This window comes from Pongo pygmaeus, chromosome 3, assembly GCF_028885625.2.
Source record: "Pongo pygmaeus isolate AG05252 chromosome 3, NHGRI_mPonPyg2-v2.0_pri, whole genome shotgun sequence".
Classification (NCBI taxonomy): Eukaryota; Metazoa; Chordata; class Mammalia; order Primates; family Hominidae; genus Pongo; species Pongo pygmaeus.
The window spans coordinates 169,853,504-169,877,810 of record NC_072376.2 but is presented as its reverse complement, the minus strand read 5'-3'; the positions used below and the strand labels follow the sequence as shown (position 1 = coordinate 169,877,810).

General features: G+C 34.2%; 1 protein-coding gene across 3 annotated transcripts in view; it reads left to right on the top strand.

The window, feature by feature from the left end:
- PDGFC (platelet derived growth factor C) overlaps positions 1-24,307 on the top strand; it is a 215,818-nt gene that overhangs the window by 162,698 nt on the left and 28,813 nt on the right. For all 3 annotated transcript variants that reach the window (XM_063664233.1, XM_063664231.1, XM_063664232.1), the window contains one exon: positions 4,608-4,788. In XM_063664233.1, coding sequence (XP_063520303.1) covers positions 4,608-4,788 — 181 coding nt within the window. The remainder of the gene's footprint in view (positions 1-4,607; positions 4,789-24,307) is intronic.

Here is a 24,307-nt window from a genome sequence, read left to right as displayed (position 1 = left end):
TCATCCCCCTTTCATTTGGCTGTGGCCCACAGATACGTTTTTCATCATTGTTTTCTCTCTTCATTCTCTTCTTGATGTTTGAGCTATGTTAGCATATATCAGCCAACCAACCTTTGCTATGAATCCCATATTCTGCAAATGGTGTTATGTCAGAAAATAAGAAAAATATCAAGTTGTTAAAGCAGACGACTTGATTTAATGCATTATTCTTTTTCTATCCTCACTATGCATTCCCAAACAAGTTGAAAGGAAATATGAAATGAAGTGGCAACGGGGTGTGTGTGTGTGTGTAAATAATTATTTCATTAATAACTTTAAATTCCATAGACATCTTAATAGTTATTGTGTGTGACCATAAAAATTAATGGTAGAATAATTGCATGAATTTTAGAATTATATATTTTTGTATGACACGAGTTCTGAGAAAATCTTGAAATGCCTAATTTACTATGAAACAATTAGTAGCATATGCTAAGTTCTACTGTTTTATAGACAAAGAACACAGTACCTTATTAGATGTTTGTTTCATTTCAACTTTATGGAGAACAAAACTATATAGATTTTTCAAAGCACTGTCATAAATATATGCACTAGACTTGCATGAGCATGTAAGAATTAGTTGCCAGCTGTCTCGCTGCAAATCCAGAAATTTTCATAAGGATTATTTCCTAAATGGTATCAAATTCAGTTGGAAATCTTCATGAAATAAGTAATAATATGCTCATCACCCTTCTCCTATTTACAGGACAGTGGATTTTGTTTCGACATAAATTAGATAAGGCAAAAGTTAAGATGTTTTTGTTTCTTAATAAAGTGTTAACATTTTGATCTAGATATTTCTGTGTCATTAAAGTCCTTTTTAAAATACTTTTAAAGAAGTTACAGATCATATAACATACGAAGTAGCTTATTTTTAAACAGAAATAAAAAGAAAATAATATATAGTAAAGTAGCTATTTGAGTTGTTAATTTTAGACTTCCTGAAGAGAATATTCTTTTCTCTTTAGGATGCTTTTTATATTAGAAAGATTAAAATGGTTATTTTGAAAAATGGTCTCAAGAAAACTTTGTACACAATGTGTTCTGCTGAAGCAGTTTATTGAAATGACTTCATCCTGGCCAAATCCAATGATACTTTTTAGTTTTCACCTCTTTGATCTTTCTTTGACACTTGGCATTATCGACCACTCCTGCTTCAGGTGAAATTCTCTCTTCTCTCTTACCTTAACGCCTGCACCCTCCCTCACAGTGGCTTCCCTCTTATTTCCCTGACTGCTCCTTCTCAGGATGCTTTTGTTAAAGGATCTTTTCTGTTGACCCACACTTGAAATGTTACTGTTTCCTCGAATTCCTCGAACATGTGGTGATTACCTGTCTGTGCTACTCCCCTCTATGAAGCCTCCAGCGGCTCTGCCTCTTAAGTGCAAGGGTGGCCAACTCAGATGCCAAAGGGCAAATATAAGTAAATGAAGATAATCTGGATTTTTTTAAAATCATTGAAAGTAGATAGAGATTTTTAAAAACTAGAAAGAACACGCCTCATCTGAAGCTTTTTTCATTTAGTCCCAGCCTCAGTTGCTATGAAGGCCAAGTATTCATTCCTTCACTCATCAAATACTGACACAGCGTTTACTATGTGCCTGGGGTGTAGGTGCTCAGGATAAGACAGTAAAGTAAACAAAGATATCTCCTTTGCTGGAGCTGACACGAATTCTGGAGATGAGCCCTTGTGGAGTCACACAAAGCTAATGATATTTATTATTACCAGATCTTCAATTTTTTTAAAGCCAAACATCCAGGTTTTCTATGAAATTCCATTTTTTAAAACGTTGACAAATTTTTTAAAGAGACATCGAGCCCATTGGAATGTGCCTACATGTTTTCAACATTGGCCTACCAAATAACAATCCAACGTCTTATTACCATGTAATACCAAGACCTTCTCACCTGCATCTGTTTGTCCACCTTGACCTCCATCTGATTTTTGTTTCCCACCCTCGATTCACAATGGACCATGCTTAGCCCTGTCTTTCTTCTTTGCATCTTATGTATTGTACTTCTTGCTAGAATGCATTTTCATCCCCCACCCCTCTCACCCTTCGTCAGTCGATACTCTGAAAGTCCAAGTGTCAAGTCCTTTGTAAGCTGACCTTCATCTCACTGTATAAAATTGCTCTCTTTCTTCTACTATTCCACAGTATTTCTTACATACTCTAATTAGAGCACTTACCAATGTGTTTTATAGACCCAGAACTCAAGAAAAGCTTTAGTTTTGTGTTTGTATCCTGAGAATCTAGCAGAGCAGTTTTCGTGAAATCAATATTTCATAAATCCCTGTCGAATGAGTGGTGGTAACCTGCATCACATAGGCTAGCCTCCTAAGCACAGAACAAACAGATCCTTATGAATAGAAACTTTGTTTCATGTGTAGACAACCCTGATATAAAAATTACCATTTGATAAAAATGATAATTATCAACTTTTCTGCCAGATAGATCTGAAATATCTACTTACGTCTGCTATACCCACCATCCCGGAACCACACACATACTCAGCCTAACCCTTCCACATCCCGCACACACATACACTAAAACTCCTGAAATGGTTATACTGGCTGGCTTATGTATATGTAACTTATAACCCTGGACTTCTCATGTGATATAGCAAAATCGTATCTCCTCTTTGTCTTTGTGTTTTCTTATTTACTGCTTTTAAACTTCCAAGGTCATGTTAAAAAGTAGGTGTGCAGAGGTTGGAGGGGTGCAGGACAGAGATGGGAGACAAACTTTCTTGAGTGGCAACTCTGTGCAAACAATGTTTTAGGTGCTGCATATGTGCTGTCCCATTTTTCCTTTCTTCAGATGTCTCTGACTTAGGTAGCATTATTCCCAGTTTACCAGTGAGGAAAATGAAGCTGAAGTAGTTTAAGTTCCATGCCTTAAGAGAGTTTTGGATACTTCAGATTTATAAGTATAATTGTTTCATTATACACTTTGTCTTTTTTCAGCAACTTTTTCTTTCATATATTTAATGTTACGTAAAATGTAGTATTTTTGGTAGTCTGGTATCTACTGAATTTAAAATTTCGAAAAAAAATCTATCAGTGGCTTACAACCATGTCAGACTTCCTTTTAACAAAAGTTTTACAATGCCCTGCTTAGTATTCTGAAATGCAATTCATAGAAGCAATTATCTGTTTATATGTGAAATTGTTTTAAAAATAAATATATTGTCTGCATGTTATATAAATCTATTAAAATAGCAAAGTAATCTATATTAAAATAATATGTTTCAGTATATAAATGAACAGTAACAATTACCCTAGAAAAATAAAGGGAAGATGTTAGCATCTTTTAAGTCGGCTCATTGTGAATGTGACAGCTATAAATATAGACTAATATGAATATGTTTGTTTTAGTTGGGATGAAAATGGTATAACCAGTATTCCTGTTAGTGACATGTTTTTCCAAGTGAGTAACTCTTGGTTAAGTTTAAAACAAAACACAGAAAATTCCCTCAATTTACTGTGTAGTTGACGTTCTTTAGAATTTATCTTAACTAAAACAGTGCAAAACATATATGCGTTTATACATGAGGTGATGTAAGATTCCAGACTTAGATGAACTGTAGTAGAATTTGCACCTTCATGAAATGTCCAGTGAAATATTTGAAAAGCATGGAGGATATGGGGCAAATACTCATTTTCAGAACTTTCCAGTGTTGGGCATTCGTGGACCTTGCCTGCTACATTTCAATCACTCACTTCTCTCACCCCCAATCATTGAGACAACCTAAAATGTTTCCACAAATTTCTGAAACAGTCTGTCCTGGGGCAATAATGGTCTCAGTAAGCACCACTGATCCAAACCTTCCAAACCAAAAGTTGACATGTGTTTAAAACAATCATTTGTTCCTCTGTTTAAGATACTGTGTATAGTGAAATGTAAAATAGAAATATGTAAGAACTGGTTCCTTTCTTCAAGGATTAACAGCCTAAGAAGATGGATCACTTATACACATATATGGTTAGTTAGAAATATGTGTTTATCAAAAAGAGAAAGATGACAGTGAGCTGAGAACACCCAGGAAGGTCACAGAAAGGAAGAACAGTACCAAGTGAGGTGCGAAAGATGCGTATACAATGAAGTGACTCTAGGAAAGCTTGCATCACAGATGAGGAAAGAGAGCCAAGGCCCCTGGCCAGGATGAAAGAGTTACTCTCAGAAAATAAAGGGCAGTAATAATAGGAATTAAGAGTGGAGTCACACTGTCATGTCCAAATGAAAATTATATTCAATAATTCATGAATCGAATGTCAGATACGGTTGCTCCTTACAAAATGTTTAAGTTTTAGGATGGTTATTTAGTGAATTTGGAATTCGTAAACAGAAAAACTAAGGACTCCAAAGAGACTCATATTTCTTCAACTGGGCCCTCATTTTCAGTTGTGTCTCTTCTTTAGAATTCTTAATTATATGTTCCCGGTTAAATTTTGGATTAACTCATTGCTGTGGTCCGTAGAGTCATAGCATCCACAGACATGAAACTTGTAATTGCCAGAATAACAGATTATGAAATGATGTCTCTTTCCCTTTGTCTTTTTGCAGGTATGATTTTGTAGAAGTTGAGGAACCCAGTGATGGAACTATATTAGGGCGCTGGTGTGGTTCTGGTACTGTACCAGGAAAACAGATTTCTAAAGGAAATCAAATTAGGATAAGATTTGTATCTGATGAATATTTTCCTTCTGAACCAGGGTTCTGCATCCACTACAACATTGTCATGCCAGTAAGTACCACTTTCAGATCCCCTTATTTAATTGGATCAGCTTTTTGTTTCTTTTTATTTTTCTCCTCTTACACATGAGAATCAGAAAAAAATCAGAAAACGAACCTAGCTGGGATTTCATTTTTATGTAAATAAAAACTCTGTACATGCCAAGCCAGCAATTCATTAGGCAAATTAGAAAATATGAAATCAATATTTACCATTTTATATTATATTCATGTTGCATTGTTAAGCAGAAATTTCCCTGTTTGATTGCTCAGGAGTCTATGAAATATTATCTAGACAACCGATTAAATAAAGGAAATGTAAGAATTGGTTAAGGGTATAGCTAAAAAGAAACAATAAAATGCAAACTGAATTTTGAAAATGATAATTTATTCATTTAGTAATAATAGAATCATTTATCATGTATGATTGAAGTTAAAGGAGAAATCTCTGAAGTATGTTATAAATGTTATAAATTGTGTATGTTATAAATTGTGAATCTTGATCAGTTTTATTATGTAGGTTATTTAAGATATCCCAAACTCTATTCCATTCTGAAATACTTTTTGCCAGTATATATTCTGTACCATTTTCTTTGTTCCTTTCCAAAACCTTTTAAAGTTTAATATCATACTTTAATATTTTTAAATTTAAATTTAATAAAATGTAACAGTTCTACCTATAAATGAAAAATGTTAATGATAGACAAAGATGTACATTTTTATTAATAGGTAATAGTTTAATACTGATTATTTGCTTGATTAAAGCCACTAAGAATCTGTTTAGTATACTTTTACAGTATCTTGTTTCACAGAACTTAGTGAGTTTAATATTTTTTAGGCTAGGGTGGCATTGAGGGCCGTGGATACACTTTCACAAAGTGAAATATTTCTCAAATATTTAAATATGGAATATAGTAATTGTAGTAGAAATCATACTAGCAGGTCTTTGTGAGAGCAAAGGTTTTGTTCATCCCAAACATGCGACAAAATAAACTTTAAATTAAGGATATTATTTATATTTTAAATGAACTTCTGTCTATATTATATTAATTTAAATGTGTATAAATACCAATCTACTGTCCTCCTATAGAATAAAACACAAAAGCTAACATGTATAAATATCACTACTGAAGGTTTTTTTTTCCGATTTTATGACTACATAGATTATCTGGTTGTGTAACCCAAGGAGTTATATGGATTAAATCAAATATGTAACGATAAAAGCATACTATATGTGTATATTCCACATATACATAGTAGACATAGTATATGTATGGTATTTATAGCAGCTAGCTCAATTCTGAGCACATAATAGTCTCTCAGTAAATACTTGAATGCTGAGTTGATCATGCAGTTCAGTCACCCAGCTTAACTAATAGAGGATTCACTGTATATGTGTGAAAGTTGTCAGATTCATGAGCCTTGTGATGAAGTAAGAACCCAACGGTTGATTGAAAATGCCATCCATCCTCTTGGCTAAGAAAAGTCCTGTCACCAGGGTTGACCTATTATCAGAGATTTACTATGACTGAGACCAGACACCACATCTGGGAGACTTTAGGCCACATGTATGTCATTGGTTCCATTGTTGGAATTAAATTCACATTTTTAAATGATTGTTGAAATAGATTGGTAGATTGTCAGTATGGACTTCAATGGGCTATTGTCAACTCTCCTGGACTCTATTGAGCCAGGCTTTGTGTGGCAACTACATTGACCTATACTGGGCTGTAGATAATGGAGATATGTGGGGAGAAAAGGCATAGGAGTTCTTGTAATTAAACTGTGTTTAGGAAAACAATAGGCTTTTGGACTGGAAGAAACAGGAGAGCATGAAGGTAGGGTCCTACATTGACTAATAAGTATAACTTGGTGATTTTAATTTTTAAGATTGCTTTCTGGAGAAATTATATAAATTTTACAATCTCACAAGCTTTGTTTTTTCTGTGTTTAAATTTACGTTGACAGTTAACCTGCCATTTCTTCAGCTGTCCTTTGTCTTGGTTCCATATATCCATTCATCTCTCTACTTACAGCCACATCCATTCTACTCTTAATAAACTGTCTGCAGAAGGGTGAGATCTGATGAGTTAGAATTTGACAAGTGGTTATGCTGTTAAGCCTTGCAGAATGTTTTGAATTATCATTGTGTACTCCTAAATTACACCCCTCCCTCCATGCACCCCCTCCACCCCCCACACTTTACTAACAGGGTGCAATCCATCAATCTTATCTGTGTATCAGATTAATGAAAGCCTAAAGCAAGAAAGTGTGCCTCCTGGACAGCAGACTTAAAAGTTCTTGAGGCATTTGCTCAGGGGCAAGGGTCCCTCCAAGCCCCTGGTTCATCTCTGATGCCTTTATTTTTCTCTTTTTGCTCTGCATAAACTTCATATCAGCACACTCAGTTCCCCAGAGGCAATGGTCTCATTGATTACAAACCTACCTCTGCAAAATTCCACTTTAGGTTCCACTGGCCACAATGATTTCTTTGTAATAATAAAAATAATATTAACTACTAGTTTATAGTAGACAATTAACTTTCTGCATTGAGGTTTGTCAGGAGTGCCTAGCACAATGCCATTCACGTTGTAGCTGCTCATTAAGATTTCATAGAAATTCAGCCATTTCATCTTAGAGTTGTCTAAAACCTACAGGGAGCTATACTACCTTCCTATTTATTATATGTCACCTTTGTTCCTCTCACACAACAGAGATAATTCATAAACCGGAAAGCAGTAGACTCACAGGAATGACACCAGATATTCTGCTGTCCTAATATATTAGGCTATATTACCAAAGACACATTCTTGCATTAGTTAAAGAATTGCCCTGGTTTTCTTTTTAGGGGAGGCAGTGAGGAGTAGGAATTAGTGGGACATCCACTGAAGTTAAAGAATTTAGTGCATACTAATGATTTTATGAACATTAGTATATACAGTTAACATTATCTGCTTTTCATAATCCACCCAATGAATATTTTGCAGGCATTAATATACAGAAAAAATTTTAAGTGAGCTTAATCACATTTTTTTCTAGGACAAATTATGGGTAAAGTTTACTTTAAAATTCTTTATATTTCACAGGTAAAGAGATAACCCTGTAGCCTTCTTTGGGAATATAAATGGATATCTGGTTCTGGTCAACATTTAGGACTCCTTGGTTCTGATTACCATGTGTCTTAGAGGCAGAGTTTTAATACATTAGTTAAAATTTTCAGAAACAGTTTTTGCCACACAGGTTGCCATTGAAAATTATGTTCTCCCTTGTAAGATGATTTACCCACTTTTTTTCCTCAGTTTATGAATAATAGAGCATATAGTTAAATAAGAGATGACTTGTTCATTTGAATAAAGTGATGCTGTTCTAATATTTAAAGATTTTACGTATTTATTATAAATATCAGTACTTTCCTTTATAATGTTAGGATTTCCGTATCATTTTCTTGATTCATGGGTACCTTAACAATAAGACATAATTGAAGTTTCTCTCTCCATTTTTTCATTTGGTATTATAAACTAAACCTAGTTTTAGAAATAACTTTAGCATATGGTATTTACTTGAGGTTATAGCTAGTTATAGCTTTTTAAAACAGTGGTACTAGAATTGCTACATAATTTTAAAATTACGGCATTTCAATGATATTTTAGAGAATTATTTATGGAAATATTATTCTCCAGTCATGCTCCATTAATAACTAATAAAAAATAAATCCATGCAAATTGATGCCAAATGATACATACAGTGTTCAGCTTTTGTGACTGTGCCTAAGGAGTTAATGTCTTTGATTTTTTTCCCTTTCTGCTAAAAGAGAAAAAAAAAAAAAAGACCCGGTAGATTAGCAGTGAGAGATTGTTTGGGAAGAAATGAAGCAAAACTGAAATAAAACAGTGCAAGCTTGTTTCTGTTTGGAGGCCACACACAGTGAGAGCCCAGAACACATTTCAGATCTTTTAGAAAGAAAGGAAAATTTCTTGTTTAATTTTGGAGTAATTTATAATAGATTATATATGTTTTACTCTGTGTACTGTAGCATAAGCACCATTATTTAAAATGTTAAGAAACCTAAAAAGGCTGAAATAATAACTTTTCCTCCAGAATCAAAAGACCTTATTAAAAGTTTTATTTCTCAGTTCTAAAAGCAAAAAGTACTACATAGTTTTTGGTCAGAAAACTGCTTCAATTAAACCATACCTATTTTTAAGTAAAATATACAAATCTAAATCTGAATTTTTAAAGTTATTTTAGTCTTATATTTAGAACTATTCTTCTTGAGTACAGTGCTATTTGTTGTTTTTTAAATGTCTGTGAGATTTGAGGATTTTCTTATTCTCCCTCCAATTTGGTTAACATTATGAAAAATGATTAACACTGATTTTTCTTAAATGGTTTTATTGAATATTGTATTTTTCAGTCTCTTAGTCTAAGGTTTCTGATCCAAAGTAATGATAATGTTTACAATAATTTATTTACTTTTTTCCATTTACTGAGTATATCAGTTTGTATTAAGAGAATTAGAAGTTATAGCCACCATACAAATTGAGTCCATGTATATTTACCCTCTTTTTCTTTGCCTGATAAGATGGGCAGGGGGTGGATGAACTGAAGAGTACTTTAACTCACAACACTGCAGTGAACCTCATCTTCCTTTAAGTTGCCTCCTAATTTGTTCTATCACTTCTATGATTTTACATTTTAAAAAACTGTGTATAATCAATGATACTTGTTTGGATATTGAAGCTTGTTTATTCTTGTTATTAAATTATATACAAAGATTAAATAATAATATAATATAGTATATAAGTATTATAGCCACATTATAACCCCCACTGTGTGTTTTTCTTAATGGTGATTTTGTAAATGACTTATCCAGAGTTCAGACAGCGTACTGGCCAGCATGCCCTGTAGAAGGGTGTAGGGTTTCTGTGGGGAGGGGTTAGAAGGACACTTGATGCCTGAGGTGCTATTAAGGAATGCATGACTGATTGCCAAAGTGGTTATTAATTATGCAGGATACGGTGAACAAAGCGGCACAGTGAATATTGAAGTGAGGGGGGAGAAGAGGAGGGAGGATATTTTTTTTCATCCCTTCTGACATATGCCAGTAGGTTATTTCACTGTTAATATCATGTAAAGAAAAGTCTTAACTGAAAGCCAAATTTGCTTTTGTGTTCAGGTTAAGAAAAACTCCAACCAACTCTCAAACAAGGCTTCAAATATATTAATTCACTTTATTTCCTAGGAAAAAAAGCAGCATGCCTGGAATAAAAATACTTAGAGCAATGTAATAACACCAGTCCTACAGAAAAAACATTAGTGGCAGGATGTACTCAAGATTTTTTAAAATGTTAAATTTTCATAACTTATTGCATTACATTCCCCTATTGTTAAACCAATTCTAATAAGCTGACATTTATTTGAAAACTTGCTTAAAAATAGATTTGTATTTACCTCAAGGAGAATTAAGAGAAAATTTGATACTTAGAATTTTTTTGTATTTAGAGACTGGGAGAGGTATTTCAAGTACTATTTATCTGTACTGTAGTCTGAAGCACTTGTTGAGTGATTAGATTTTTATTAAAATATACAATATACTTGTATATTTATGCAAGGAGTCGAGATGACAGTATTTTATTGCAGCTAGGAAATTATATAATTGCTATAGAGACTAAACTCTTACTTAGCTAAGAATTGCTTAATATATTTTTCAATTCCACTTCTACTCCATGGGCACAATGCTCTCTTTCATATGACGATCATGGTGTCTATGTTTCATTTCTACTGATTCCTTTTGTTCCGATTAATTTCTTGCTGTCTAAGAAAAAATTTCACAGATGCTATGATTTGTAGTTGGAAAGAAAAAGGCAATCAGCACTATGTAGGAATGGTAAATGGCAGGCAGATTATTGTAAGTCATTTTATAAGAGGGTTGTAAATAAAATCGTAGATTAATTGAAAGCTTGAGGTTTGATTGATTCATATTTTATAGCTAAAGCCACAAAGATTTAAAAGCTTGGAGTTAAAATGGCAACCTCACAATTCTTTCCATCTAAACCTGATGGAAAGAGTTGTTTTCTAGAAATAAGTATGGTGCAAGTTAAAATTATAAATTAAATAGTTTTTCTTCAATATTCCTACCCATTCAACACCCTAAATCCCTTAATTGATCAGATATTTGTTGAGAAAATTCAAAGATGTATATAATATCTCCCTTGGTCTATGATAACTTATCTCGTTTTGGAGGAAAAAAATATGTACCTATAAAAATACAGTATGTGAGTGTCATGTTGAGTGGTTTGGAAAGATTTTGAGAAGGAAGATGGGAATGTGGAGAGCAGAGGGATGTCATAACCCTTAGATTAAAGAAAAAAATCAATAAGCAATCAAACAAAAAGTCCAGGAGCTATTCAGTATAAATTTTTTCTCAAATGTGTTATAAAAATCTCTCAAGAGCTTATTAAAAATGCTTGTTACCAGATTAGTCAGAGATCCTCATTTTCTTGGTCTGGGGTGATGCTCAATTATCTGTGTTTTCATCAGATATGCTTGGAGATTCAGTTGCTCTAAACTATAGTTTGATCAGAATACAGTTACTTTTTTTTTAACTTGCCAACATTAGCAGTTATTTATTTATTTGTTTATTTATTTATTTTTACAATTACTTTTATTTCAAGATTTTGGTGAATTTTTTTATGTTCAAACAAATGAATTTTATATGAATAGATTGGAAACTCTGCACACATATTTAATACGTGTGTTCTCTTTATTTTTCAGGGTTACAAAAAGAATGGGACTTTCCCATAAAATTAGGTAGATATATTTCAGTTTCTAGCACTTGTATTTATTGTACCAACTCTTCCAAGCAATATATTAAAGACTATCAATTTTGTCAACAGTCAGTGTCTGCTACCCACAGAACTATGAAAGATTGTCCTCTGCTGCCTTTTCTGTTCAACACTAAACTTGTTTGGTAATTCACAGATGACATAGTTCCAGCATTGAAGCACAGTTCTGGAATAGATATTCATTCATTCTACAATGTTAGACACTGTTAGTAAAATAAGACATTTCCAGTTGTCAAGAAATATTCTTTCATTTTCTATATACATTTTTTACATTTAATTTTAATTTTGTCAGTTAATTTTGCACCTGTTTGTAAATGGCAAATATTTCTCTTACATTTGTTACAAAAATAGCAGTTCATACCACTTTCTCCTTCCTAAATGATTTTTCTGCCTTTCGTAGGCAGGCACTTCCAATTTTTTGAACTGACTGTTTCGAATTTACCTCTACGACTCTATTTAACATGCTTTTATATCTACTTCTTCACTCTTTTACAAATTACCTATCGATTTCTCACTGGAAGATGAAGCCATCTTTCACTTTCTGTCACCCTCCTGCCTTTACCACACATACAGATACTTCCCAGCACCCCATCCTCTATTATATCTTGATTATATCAAATCCAAATTTATTGTGTACATTATGGTGGCTCTGTAGTCATTTTTCACAGCTGAGCCATGAACTATATACCATGACTACATTTCCGTTTCTGTTCTTTTTATGTTTCCCTTAGAATTATTTTTTGGCTTGTTTAGCTTTTATATTCATCACTGATTCATCCTGAAACTGTTCCTCAGATTGTGTAAATCTCCTCTCAGTACAATCAGACACATTTGGTTTTCTAATAATTTCGTCTTCTTCAAGAAATCTTTGCTGCAACCATCTGGCCTGCTCCAATGTGGACTGCTCACCCTTTAGAATGGCTGCACAACCGTCATCCTTGCAATCTCCTTCTGCCATCATCCTGAGTATTCCTTTTGACGTTTTCTTGCATTAGATCCTCTGTTTGCTGGATCTTTTGTCTTCTTGTGTCTCAATTTACTTCCTTGTTTGCGAAGAGAGTAAAACTTCCATGAATATACTGAGAAAATGGAGCATCAGAGATAAAATTTTTGCAGCCTTGCATAACTTAAAATGCTCTAAGTATTAACCCTTAAACTTAAATGAATACTGATTAAGTCTAGAATTTAAGTTGGCCGCTTAAAAGTTGATTGGACATTCTGTGCATGTGGATGGGCTTGCCCACTATTGTCTTTACTGTATTGCGTGCTGGCTTAGTCAGTTTCCTGAAAACATTCTTGATTTCTCTCATCTCTTTTCTAAGAGTATAAATACTGGTTACCAATCTTCTGAACTAGGAACTGAGTTGATTAACACTGAGATATTTGGTATTGTATATATCTAATATATGTAAGTTTTGTGTATGTAAAAAGTATGTGTGTGTGTGTGTGTGTGTGTGTGTGTATGTTTCTACTCTACCTTCTCCATACCCTGAACTCTGCTTGGGTTTTCCACAAAACAAATCTGAACTGTCTTCTGCCAAGAGGAAAGCAGATTTGGGGTATCTGACAGTTTTGTTAACAGATTTTCAGTCATTCTTTCATTGTTCCTTTATGTGTATTTGATTGCTTCTTGGCTATGCCCCTGCCAAATTTTGCAAAGCCCACTAATCCAATGACGACACATCCACCTCCTTTTTAGTTTTTGGAATCTTTTCTGATTTTCTTTGGCCTTAAGGGTGTAAGCCAAAAAGTATGTGAGACATATCTCAATCAATTTAGAAGTTTATGTTGCCAAAGTTAAGGACATACCCAGAAGAAAACAACACAGAATCATCAAAACAGTCTGTGGCCCATGCCTTTCACCAATGATGAATTTGAGGGCTTCAGTATTTAAAGGGGAAGGGTGGGCTAGAGGGGAGAGAGAGAGGATATAGTAACCACATGTTGCAAGAAAAAAGGGGCAGGTAGGAAAATAGACAATTATGTATTTGTCTCGGGCTCACTAATTTGGCTTTTTGTGTAACATAAGGTGGACATAGAGTAGCTAGCCACCTGTGAAGATATTTAACCTTTTATCTGTCGCTATCTACTTAGGAACAAAAGGAAAAGTAGTGCCTTGTATGACAGAGGTTTCAGCTTAATTTTTTGTTTTTAGCATAATTAATTGGGATTCTGAGTTTTTATTTTCGTTTCACAAGGGATTATGCATTTTACAAATACCTTTAGAATTAATAATTTCAGGAGAGAACAGAGCCACAATTACCACCTTTGCATTCTTTCTTTATTAGTGGAATTCATATATTGATGTTCATATTAAAGATTGACTTTATATTTGATTAATAAAATATTCAAAACACTGCACAAGTATATTAACGACATAGTATGTGCCAAGTGCCATGCTCTATAAATGGCTTCCAAGGAAGAACTCTCCATTTCCCTCCCATGCCAGATAAAATAAACCCTAGTAGGAGATGCTTTGCATGATTATCCTAATATTGTGTTTACTTTTTTAATGCAAGAAAGGCATACGTAGAGGTTGATACTGTAACTTTCCAGGGGGCTCTTTTTGTCAAGTGTCCAGATAGAGCTGATTTATCAAGACAGGGGAATTGCAATAGAGATAGAGTTTAATGCACATAGAGCCAGCTAAACAGGAGGCTGGAGCTTTATTATTACTCAAATCAGCCTCCCCAAAATTCAGAGGCTAGCTTTTTTCAAGGATAGTTTGGCAGGCAAAGGAATGGGTGCTGCTGACTGGCTATGGATGCAGTCATAGGGGCATGGAAAACAGTCCTTTTACCCCGACTCTGCTTCTGGGTGGGGGCTACAGGACCCGTTAAGAGTCTCAGTGGAGCTATTGGTCATCAGAAATGCAAACATCTGGAAAGACATCTAAAAGACCAATCTTGAGTTCTACGATAGTGATGCTATCTGCAAGAGTAACTGGGGAAGTTGCAAATATTTTGACCTTGGGAATAATGGCTCATAATCCTTTACTTCTACACCTTAACAAAGTTCAGGCTTCTCTCATCCTCCTAACCTCATAGTGTTTCATTCATTTTACAGTGACAGTTGAGTTTGGGGAAAGGTGTATTAAAACTTAAGCTATAAGCTAAATTTCTCCCAAAGTTAGCTTTGTCTAGGAATGACTAAGGGCAGTTTGGAAGTTAAAGGCAAGATGAGGGTTGGTTAAATCAGAGGCCTTTCACTGTCATAATCTTCTCACAGTTACAATTTTTGCAAAGGCAGTTTCAATATTAATGAGCTATTTAGCATATCTTGAACTCTTTTATAACATTAATGTAAGTCTAGTTGTATCCACTAGGATGCCAACTCTGCTTCATTCATAATAACATGGCAAGTGTCATCAAACAACTTACCATATGATCCACACATTTGAGAAAATGCTACTATCATCAGTATTCTCATAAATAATCAACAATTGTTTGCCTATTTTAGTAATGCTATTAATATATTTAAATGCTTTGAACATTAAAACTAGAACTTTTAAAATTTTACGTATCTCTCTAATTCAGATGTTATAATTGTATTTTTATTTATTTAATATTAATTTGAAATCACTTGAATCTGATTTTATATATAACTTTCCATTTTTATGTCCTCTGATAATCTTAGAACAAAGCTAAAAGATAAGTGTGATTAGTGTTATATACTTCTAAAGATGTTAATTTTGAAAGGCACATATATTTTAAGCTTTTGGAAAGAAAATGTTTAATGGTATCAATTTGAAAATACTTGAGTCAGGCAAAAGAGAATGAACATAGATTAAAATAAGTGTGCCTTATGGTGGTTTTTAAAAATATATTATTTAATCCCCATATTGAAATATTACTACCATTTTATAGATTAAAACTCACATATATAGAGGGAAGAGAGTTCTCTTTAAAGCCAGACTACCTCTTAACTGGTTTGGAAAATAGAAGAAAGATCATTGGGAAAGAAACAGAAAATTTAAGATCTCTTCCTACCATCTTTGTTTTCCTATTAAAACACCTGTATACTATTCATGTTGATTATGATGTCATGGATAGTTTGGTAACTTTGAAAAAATGGTGAACTAATTAGAATTTACCAATTTTTTTTTAGTAGTGATAATGGTGATAAATATTGAGGGTTAAACTGTAGTGTCTCCACACAGTAATCTTTAAAATTCAAATCCAAACAAGAAGCTTTTTTAAAAAAAGTCACCTGGAGTCTAAGAAAAAGTAAAAATGTGAATGCAGTCAGTATTTTTCTTATCAGTCATATTTCATCAATATTAGCAAAATTACCCAGTTCCATGATGTATCTTAGCAATCTTGTCAGTGCCAAATTTTTCAGAATTGTATTCTTATAGAAACTTGTAAGGCTAAAATTTATGCTAAGAAATAGGAGAATAAAATTGGAAAGCATGTATTTCTAGTGAATAGGCTGTCTTCTATTAAACACCTACAGAATGTGTCACTCTGGAATGCAAAAGACTCAGAGCATTTTTAGTTTGAAATTATGCAATCTGTGCACAGTATTTGAAATATCATAGGCACTCCTACAGTAAGTTTGGAGGAGAAAACACAAATCTAAGGACTAATACAATTTTTTTTTCGGCTTTTTGCAATGTGACCACATGTAGGCCACCAAAGGCCTCAGAAAACTGAGGGGGCAAATTCCAAGATGTCTTTGTGTCTTGGCCCCAGGGCAAAGGTCCTGTCTCTGCATAGATGTCACCACTCTAGTTAAGTCAGGTTTTGTGTAAGTGTGAATAAAAGCCATTATGGAAATACCTGGCTGATACCTTTCCTTGTGCTTCTTCACCACAAGTAATTATTCAAGCACGAGATCAAGGCTGTCATCTCTTGCTTTAAAGGAGTACATGAATTATCTTAGGTTCTTCCAAGGCAGGTTGCTTAAGAAAGCTAAAGTTTATACTAAAAACTTTGTTTTATGGGAAAATAATAGGAAAGACATTGAGGTAGCAATTATCTAAGACTCTAACATAAAATCTGAGGTAGGCATTGGACATAACCGTAGAAGGCTCCAAATCAGCCCAGACAGCTTCCAATATCTCCTCTGAAATTGGGTTTTTAAATTTGTGTAGCATTGCTAAAGAGGAAGTGCCTTTTTTTCCAGTGGAATAACATTCTGATAGAGTTGAATTTTAAAAGGGCACTTTTCTGCTGGGTACAAGTTAATGAAATAGCATTAAGTGTAATTAGTTTTTTTAGAGAAAGAAATATGCAAGCACTGAAGTGTTAGAGAGACAGAGAAACACTGCATGCCAAAACTTGACTTTCAATACCTGAGTGAGGAGGTATTAAAATATATGACACATCCTTTGGATGAGATTCTTGAGAAGCCATCTCAAGCATTCTGACACTAATATTTTCCTTTCTTTTTGGAATATGATGAGTGATGTTTTGTGGTATCCTAATCCTATTACTGATAAAAGTAATATGAAGAACTCTGACTTCTACCCAGGCCTACAGTGTTTTGTTTTGTGTTAAAGTCAGGGGAATTCTAATAGGATTCCCAATTACGTAAAAGAGGTTCACTTGCCATTCACTGTTTCCTCTACCTTGCTACAGTCTTTATTTGGCATTAAGAGCAATGGCATAATTTCATGTCACTGAGCAATTTGCAGATTTTAACTCTCTGAAAGGTCATAGAGGCTTTTGGTGTGATTTTAGACCTTGCTGTTGTAATGCCCTTTGCATCTGATTTTTACTTCTCTTAAATGAAGTTTAGCCTAAAGCTGCCTCTTTAAGGTTTTTGTTGTTGTTGTTTTGTTTTTGTTTTGTTTTGTTTTTGTGACGGAGTCTCGCTCTGTCGCCCAAGCTGGAGTGCAGTGTTGCAATCTCGGCTCACTGCAACCTTGGGCCTCCCGTGTTCAAGTGATTCTCCTGCCTCAGCCTCCTGAGTAGCTGGGATTACAGGTGCCCGCCACCATGCCTGGCTAATTTTTTTGTATTTTTGGTAGAGACAGGGTTTTACCATGTTGGCCAGGCTGGTGTCGAATTCCTGACCTCAAGTGATCCACCCACCTGGGCCTCCCTAAATGCTGGAATTACTGGCATGAGGCACCGCGCCTGGCCTCCTTAAGTATTTTAATGTTGGCCTAAAGGTTTCTTCTTACATAATGAACTATAACCTAACTGGATGTGTAAACAGACTGTAATCTACTCTTGTAAGGAATAGCCAAGTCTCAGCCAATCACAGCAGCCGTACTTCAACCACTCGCAGGTGACCAACTCCAAGCTTGTCCAACCCATGGCTCGCGGGCCCCATGTGGCCCAGGACAGCTTTGAATGCGGTCTAACACAAACTCGGAAACTTCCTTAAAACACTATGAGATTTTATTTTTGTGATTTTACTTTATTTCATTATTTTAGCTCATCAGCTATCGTTGGTGTTTATTGTATTTAATGTGTGGCCCAAGAAAGTTCCTCTTCTTCCAGTGTGGGACAAGGAAGCCAAAGATTTGACATCCCTGGAACTTTAAACCATGTTCAAATGCAGAGCTGTGACCAATCCGGCTGTTTCCGTACCTCACTTCTGTTTTTTGTGTATCACTTTCCTTTTTCTGTCTTTAAATTCTGTCAGACCACCTGACAGTGCTGGAGCTGCTCTGAACCTATTGTGGTTGAAGTAGGGTGTGGGCAAGGGGTGAGCATGCTCCCCAATTTGCAAGTATTTTTTTGCTCAATTAAGCTCTGTTAAATTTAATTGTCTGAAGTTTTGTTTTTTTTGTTTTTGTTTTTTTTTTTAGACTGATTGTTGCTCTGTCATGCAGGGTGGAGTGCAGTGGCACGATCTCCTGTAAGTGATGCTCACTCTAAGCTCCGCCTCCTGGGTTCACACCATTCTCCTGCCTCAGCCTCCCGAGTAGCTGGGACTACAGGCGCCCGCCACCACGCCTAGCTAATCTTTTTGTATTTTTAGTAGAGATGGGGTTTCACCGTGTTAGCCAAGATGGTCTCGATCTCCTGACCTCGTGATCCTCTCTCCTCGGCCTCCCAAAGTGCTGGGATTACAGGCGTGAGCCACCACGCCTGGCATTTTTCTTTTAATACTTTCTTCTTTATCTTGCAAGGTTGTAGCAAATTGTGACTTCGCCTAAAGTAAGCATTCATTTGACTTAGAGTTATATGTAATTTTCTATAAGTTTATATTAAGTTGATTAAAAAAACCAACAGCCTATCCATAGTAATAATGATAGTATGCACCATTTCTTGAACACTTACTATTATATTGGGTTCCTGCTATAAGTCATCTCATTTAGTCTTTTCAGTAACTCTATGCTAAATCATCACCATTTTGCCTAAGAGGAAATACACTCAGAGAATACAGCTTGGCTGAGGTTCAGAGCAAATAAATGGGAAAAATTATAGTGAAATCCGTAATTTCAACTACAGTACAATGCCTCCCAACCAATATTGCTCGAAAAGAACTTACTTAAGTTTTATTTTGAGATAATTGTAAATTGACACCTTTTGTAAAAAAAAAATACAGAGGGGTCCTGTATACTGTCCACCTTATTTTCCCCAAGGATAACATCTTGCATGAATATATAATAGTATATCACAACCTGGAAACAGATATTGATACTTGATACAATTCACCAAACTCAATAGGAAATTATGAATAAATAAAAACATGAAAAACTACGGGGGTACTAAATAAAAGTATTATATAAAAAGATTTCATTTATAAGTAAAAAAATGATTAGTGCATACTTTTAAAAATGGCTCAATCAAGTATATCAAGAAGGAGGGTTTAATTTTGTATCACTAAATGGCTTTAGAATATTAACTTAGGTCAGGAAGAGAACTTTTTTTCTGAAGTAGGTGATCTCATAATCTTCATCTAAAACTCTGCAGTGTGGTGCAGAACCATCATCGCAGCTTAGAGCACAACATCTATCATAGATTAAAGATTACAAAGTCAAAAATAATACCACAAATCACTCCTCTTGATGTGGGATTCAGAGTAAACGTGTGAAACATAAATAGTCACTCTAAATAAATCCATGAATGAGGCTTTGCTGCCTCCACGACAGAGATTAATGAAGTTTTAGGATGCTAAGAGCTCAAGATATAATCTGTAGCTTTAAACTGATGTCAAGATTCAGAACTGATTGCTTTAAAAGCCCTTCATTTTTCTAGAAAAGATTGATGACTGTAGTGCAGCTAAATCTCTCCCATGCAAAATTTATGTAATTTGGTTCCAACAGGTATCTTATATGGTAGTTTTACATATTAAATTTAATTATATAATATGTAAAAGTTAAACTGTTTTCAAAGCAACCCACATTAATACGTGATATTTTCAAAGTATTTCTTAATTTTAGAATTCATTGGAAGCCTGCTCATGAACATATCTGGGGTTTGTAGCTGGACCATTAGTTACCTTGAGTAGTTCAGATGGAGAATCATAAAAACTATATACATATCGGTAAACATTTCATTTTAATTTTACCACTCATCATTTAGGGCCTGTACTTTTTTTTTAAACAGGGATTTGCCAACTGGAGTTGTGTTGTATTTCTTCCAAAAATTATAGCCACAATGCCTCAATTATGACTTTCAGTTTGGTTTTCTTTGAGTTAAATTGAAAACTTAAAGATACCTGTTAAAGCAATCTAAGTGCAGAAATCCTCCATGATTTTATGAGGTTTTCCTTCTTGTATTTCACAGTTATCTCTCTCATACCTGACTTAACAGCAGTTTTTTATAGTAACTCATTTTATATGGAGTCCTTCCAAGGCATTCGTCTAAATTTTCAAAGAAGCAATAAGTCATATTTAATTGGGTTACATAATATTTGAATAATTTAGTAATTAAAACAACAGGTGCTGCTGACATAAATACTTTTGGGAACAAATACAAGTGTCTCTTGGTAAGTGTAAGGTTTAACTGGTGGAAACAGAAAGGATGCCAGTAAGCAGTAGTATTCAGTGAGTTGTCAGTGTCAACAGTCAGTATGCTTCACATGCATGGGTGAAGTGGTTAAACCAGGTCAGCGATGGCAATAGCTGCTGTCCTTTGTTCGGTTTCCATCTTGATACTGCATGATATGTCATTGGAAAATTGTAAACTAAATGCATGTGGTCAATAGAGAAGTGATTGGTAATGTGTCTTGGTATATATATATCCAAGTAGCTAATAATATGCTTGACAAAATGTTGACATTTAATATATTCTTGTTCTCGTCCATGATTTTTTTCTATAATTAGCTTCACTAGTTTTCAAGCCATTTTTCTATGTAGTTGCAGGCTACTTTGAGTTTGAAGAAGTGAGTGTTCTACTAGAATGATACCCTTTAATAGAATTCCAGATGAAGATATATAAATGGATATTTTTATCTTATTAATAAAAGCAAAAGGACTTTTAAAAAATATTACTCACCAAAGTAAAGAAAAAGCCGTTTCCTTTTCTTCCTGTCTTCCTTCCTCCCTCCCTTCTTTTTTTTCTTCCTTCTTCTCTTTCTGTCTTATTTTTCTTTCTCTTCTTAAATGCTTCCCTATCTTAAGCTACTTCTTGGTTTGTGTTACTTTGAAAGCTAATATTTCAAAATTTTGTCTGGATTTCCCTACTCTAATGCTTCTTTAGGAAAGAGGCAGACTTTTTTGTTCTTAAATTCTTCTCTAAGTTAAAACAACTCCTTAGTTAGAATCACACATTCTATTTTCTAATATATACCATGCTCTTCCAATATAGAGCATGTCCTGATTTAAGGAGAAAGATGGTTGAATGTGTAAGCTGTAAACAGCTAAGCTGCTTCAGCTATCCCAATGTGTCAGCAATCCCAGGGCTATGAAAAGATCAAGCTGAAAAAACACAGTTTAAAGTTATCTCAGGTTTATTTTCCTTACAAGCTGCCATAATCCACACATAGTGCGCAATCAAAGGTGCTTGAATAGGACAATGTTTTATGATACAAATTATATCATCCATGTTAACAGTAGTACTTACTCTTCTAAGACCTTGGATGCTACTAAGGTATTAGTAGCTCCTCAGTTACTGACCTTAACCAAGATCCTTTACTGAATCTCACTCTAAGGGTGTTGTGTTCTTATAACCTTGAGTGCTTCACATTTGGCTTGAATTCCCATCCTACCACAAATCTACCTATATAAACCTGGGCAATTTTTTTTTCTTTTACTCCAAAAATGTGAATAACAAAAATTTCTGCCATATATTATTATGAGGATTACTATGAAATGCTTAGCTCAATGTTTAGCATGTAGTAGTCAACAAGTATGTGTTACCTTTATTTTAAGGTCAGGTTTATTGACATGTTCTGATTCCAGGCCACTGCCCCCTGATCGGTATTTAAAAAATTTTTTTGCCCAAGACCCCACTACAAGGACAAATTTTAAAGTGTGATCATGTATACACACACATATAACATTTTAAAGTGTTTTATATATAAATATATGCACATAATGCATATATATTATAAAATAGTACTTAACCTTACTATATGAAATTGTTTTTTTTTTTCTCAAGAATGCTGGTCACAATGCACTAAATTGATTTCACAACTCCACTAAACATGTCACAACGTGAGTTTGAAAAGTCTTAGATTGTAAAAGATGTATCATTTGTACATGAAAAAGTATGCTCTTTGGTCATTTTACGTCCCTTTCTGGGAAAAGATTGTATAATAACACTAAAATATGTAAAGATTAATTCTTATAGTCCCCAAAATTGATATTAAAAATAGTTTCCATTATAACCTGCTACATCTAAAGTGGATTTTAGAAAATCTAGATTTTAAAGTCTACCATCAGCATCTGACTCCTTTTAAGAATTTGTGCTCGATGATAACTTTTCAGAATTTTACTGTTTAATGAAGATAGGAACTATTTATTGAATGTCTACTTGTATTCTATGATATTAAAATAGACAGCTTGTTGAAATTATGCCTTGTGGTTGAGTTTGCTTCCCCCTTATTTGAAGAACTCATCAATCTTCTAGTACAGGAATTTCAGGTTCAATTAGTGGTTTTTGATTCAACACTCCGAGTCCATCTGTCCCCTGTAACTGTTTGGTGCCAATGGCAATGCGCGGAGGTGAAGGTGAGGGTTTCCTTCATACCTTCTGGAAATCTTTAAGTTTTCAGGGAAACAAAAGAAGAGGCAAGAGTGATGACTTATGGATGGCTGTCTCATTGTAGTGCTTATGAAATGCAGGTGTGTGAAATTTGTTCTCTGCATTATAATTGGAAATGCAGATTAAAGGTTTTGGAAACCACAGTTATTCATTGTTTAGATAGGTCTGTAGACTTCCTGAACTAGGCACACTACATGGAAATGGCCTTTAGTGGTATTTGCTTTGTGTATGAATGGCATTTCTGCCTGAAGATAATGTATTTTTGGTAGAAATAACTTGTCATTCAATTGAAACATTTTGCTTGTGAGATACTGGAGTTTCAAAAATTTCTCTGCTCATGTATGCACACCTGTTTCCCTGCTTTTCTGTTTTCTGATCTTGACATGTTTGTTTTTGTTTTTAAATATGTGCTCTGTGATTTTTTATGGAATGTGACTTTTACGTTCTAACTCAATTCCAAATTGGCTCAAGTGTCCCACCAATACACTGCTTGTTTAATTCATATTATGAATAAATTATATTGACAGTTGTCTTTTCCTTCATATATTTGGATTGTACCTCCAGTGAAACCCGTATTTTTTACACTTTTATCCAAATTATATATTATATAGATATTAGTATTTATTTAATCACTTTCCTAACCACTCACCCACCCAGCTTCAGTGTGCTACTTTTGAATTTAGAACATTAAGAATTTCAGTTTACTGGTCATATTTGTTTTAAGCAGACAGAGATCCTAGGCCTTTTCCTTGGACCTTGGGATTGAGAGAAATTTTTTACAGATGTTAACCATGGTGAAATTGCTTTTGACATATCCCTGTTGATCTCTTTGAATAATAAACGGGAGGATTTCATTAGGTATATCAAAGTTTCCAGGCTTTCCCGAAATATATTTGAAAGTTCATGGCCAAATGGAGATTAGGCTTTCAGGCCAGTCCTAGGCAAGGTGTTAACATTGCTGTTACCACACTCATATGTATTACTCAGTGAGGACATGTTTTTAATATGTTTTAAGACTTGTCTTTGTAATGCATCTTTGTAAGGTTACCACAACTAATGTATTTTATTACTCTTAGGGAAATTTCAGTGTGGTACGTGGGATGCTAAATAATTAAAGCTAAATAGTTAACATGTAGGAAACAAAATAAATACATATAATTTTGTTTTAAAATTTAAATGTGTGAAATCTATGTTTGCACTGCTTTGCATTTAGCAGATTTTCCCCCAGTTAATGTGTGAATCAGTTCCTTGAAATTCAACCTTTATCTTAAATAATTATTCTTTATTAGGTCATTGTAGTACATTCTTTACATTATTACCTCTGTTTTTTTTTTTTTTAACTTTCCTAAAGCTGTTGTTACTATATGCTTGATTAAAAGAAAATTTATTTTTGAGATTCTCTGAGCTTGGATATTTTAAAGCATGTCAGACTCAGCATAATCATTTCTGAGTTTCCAGGTTAGTAATAAATACATGATAAGCTGGATATCAACAATAATAATTGTACTCATTTACAAGAATGATGGCAATTCATCCAAATGCCTTGAGATCAGAGCCTGTCTTAACCTTAGTATTT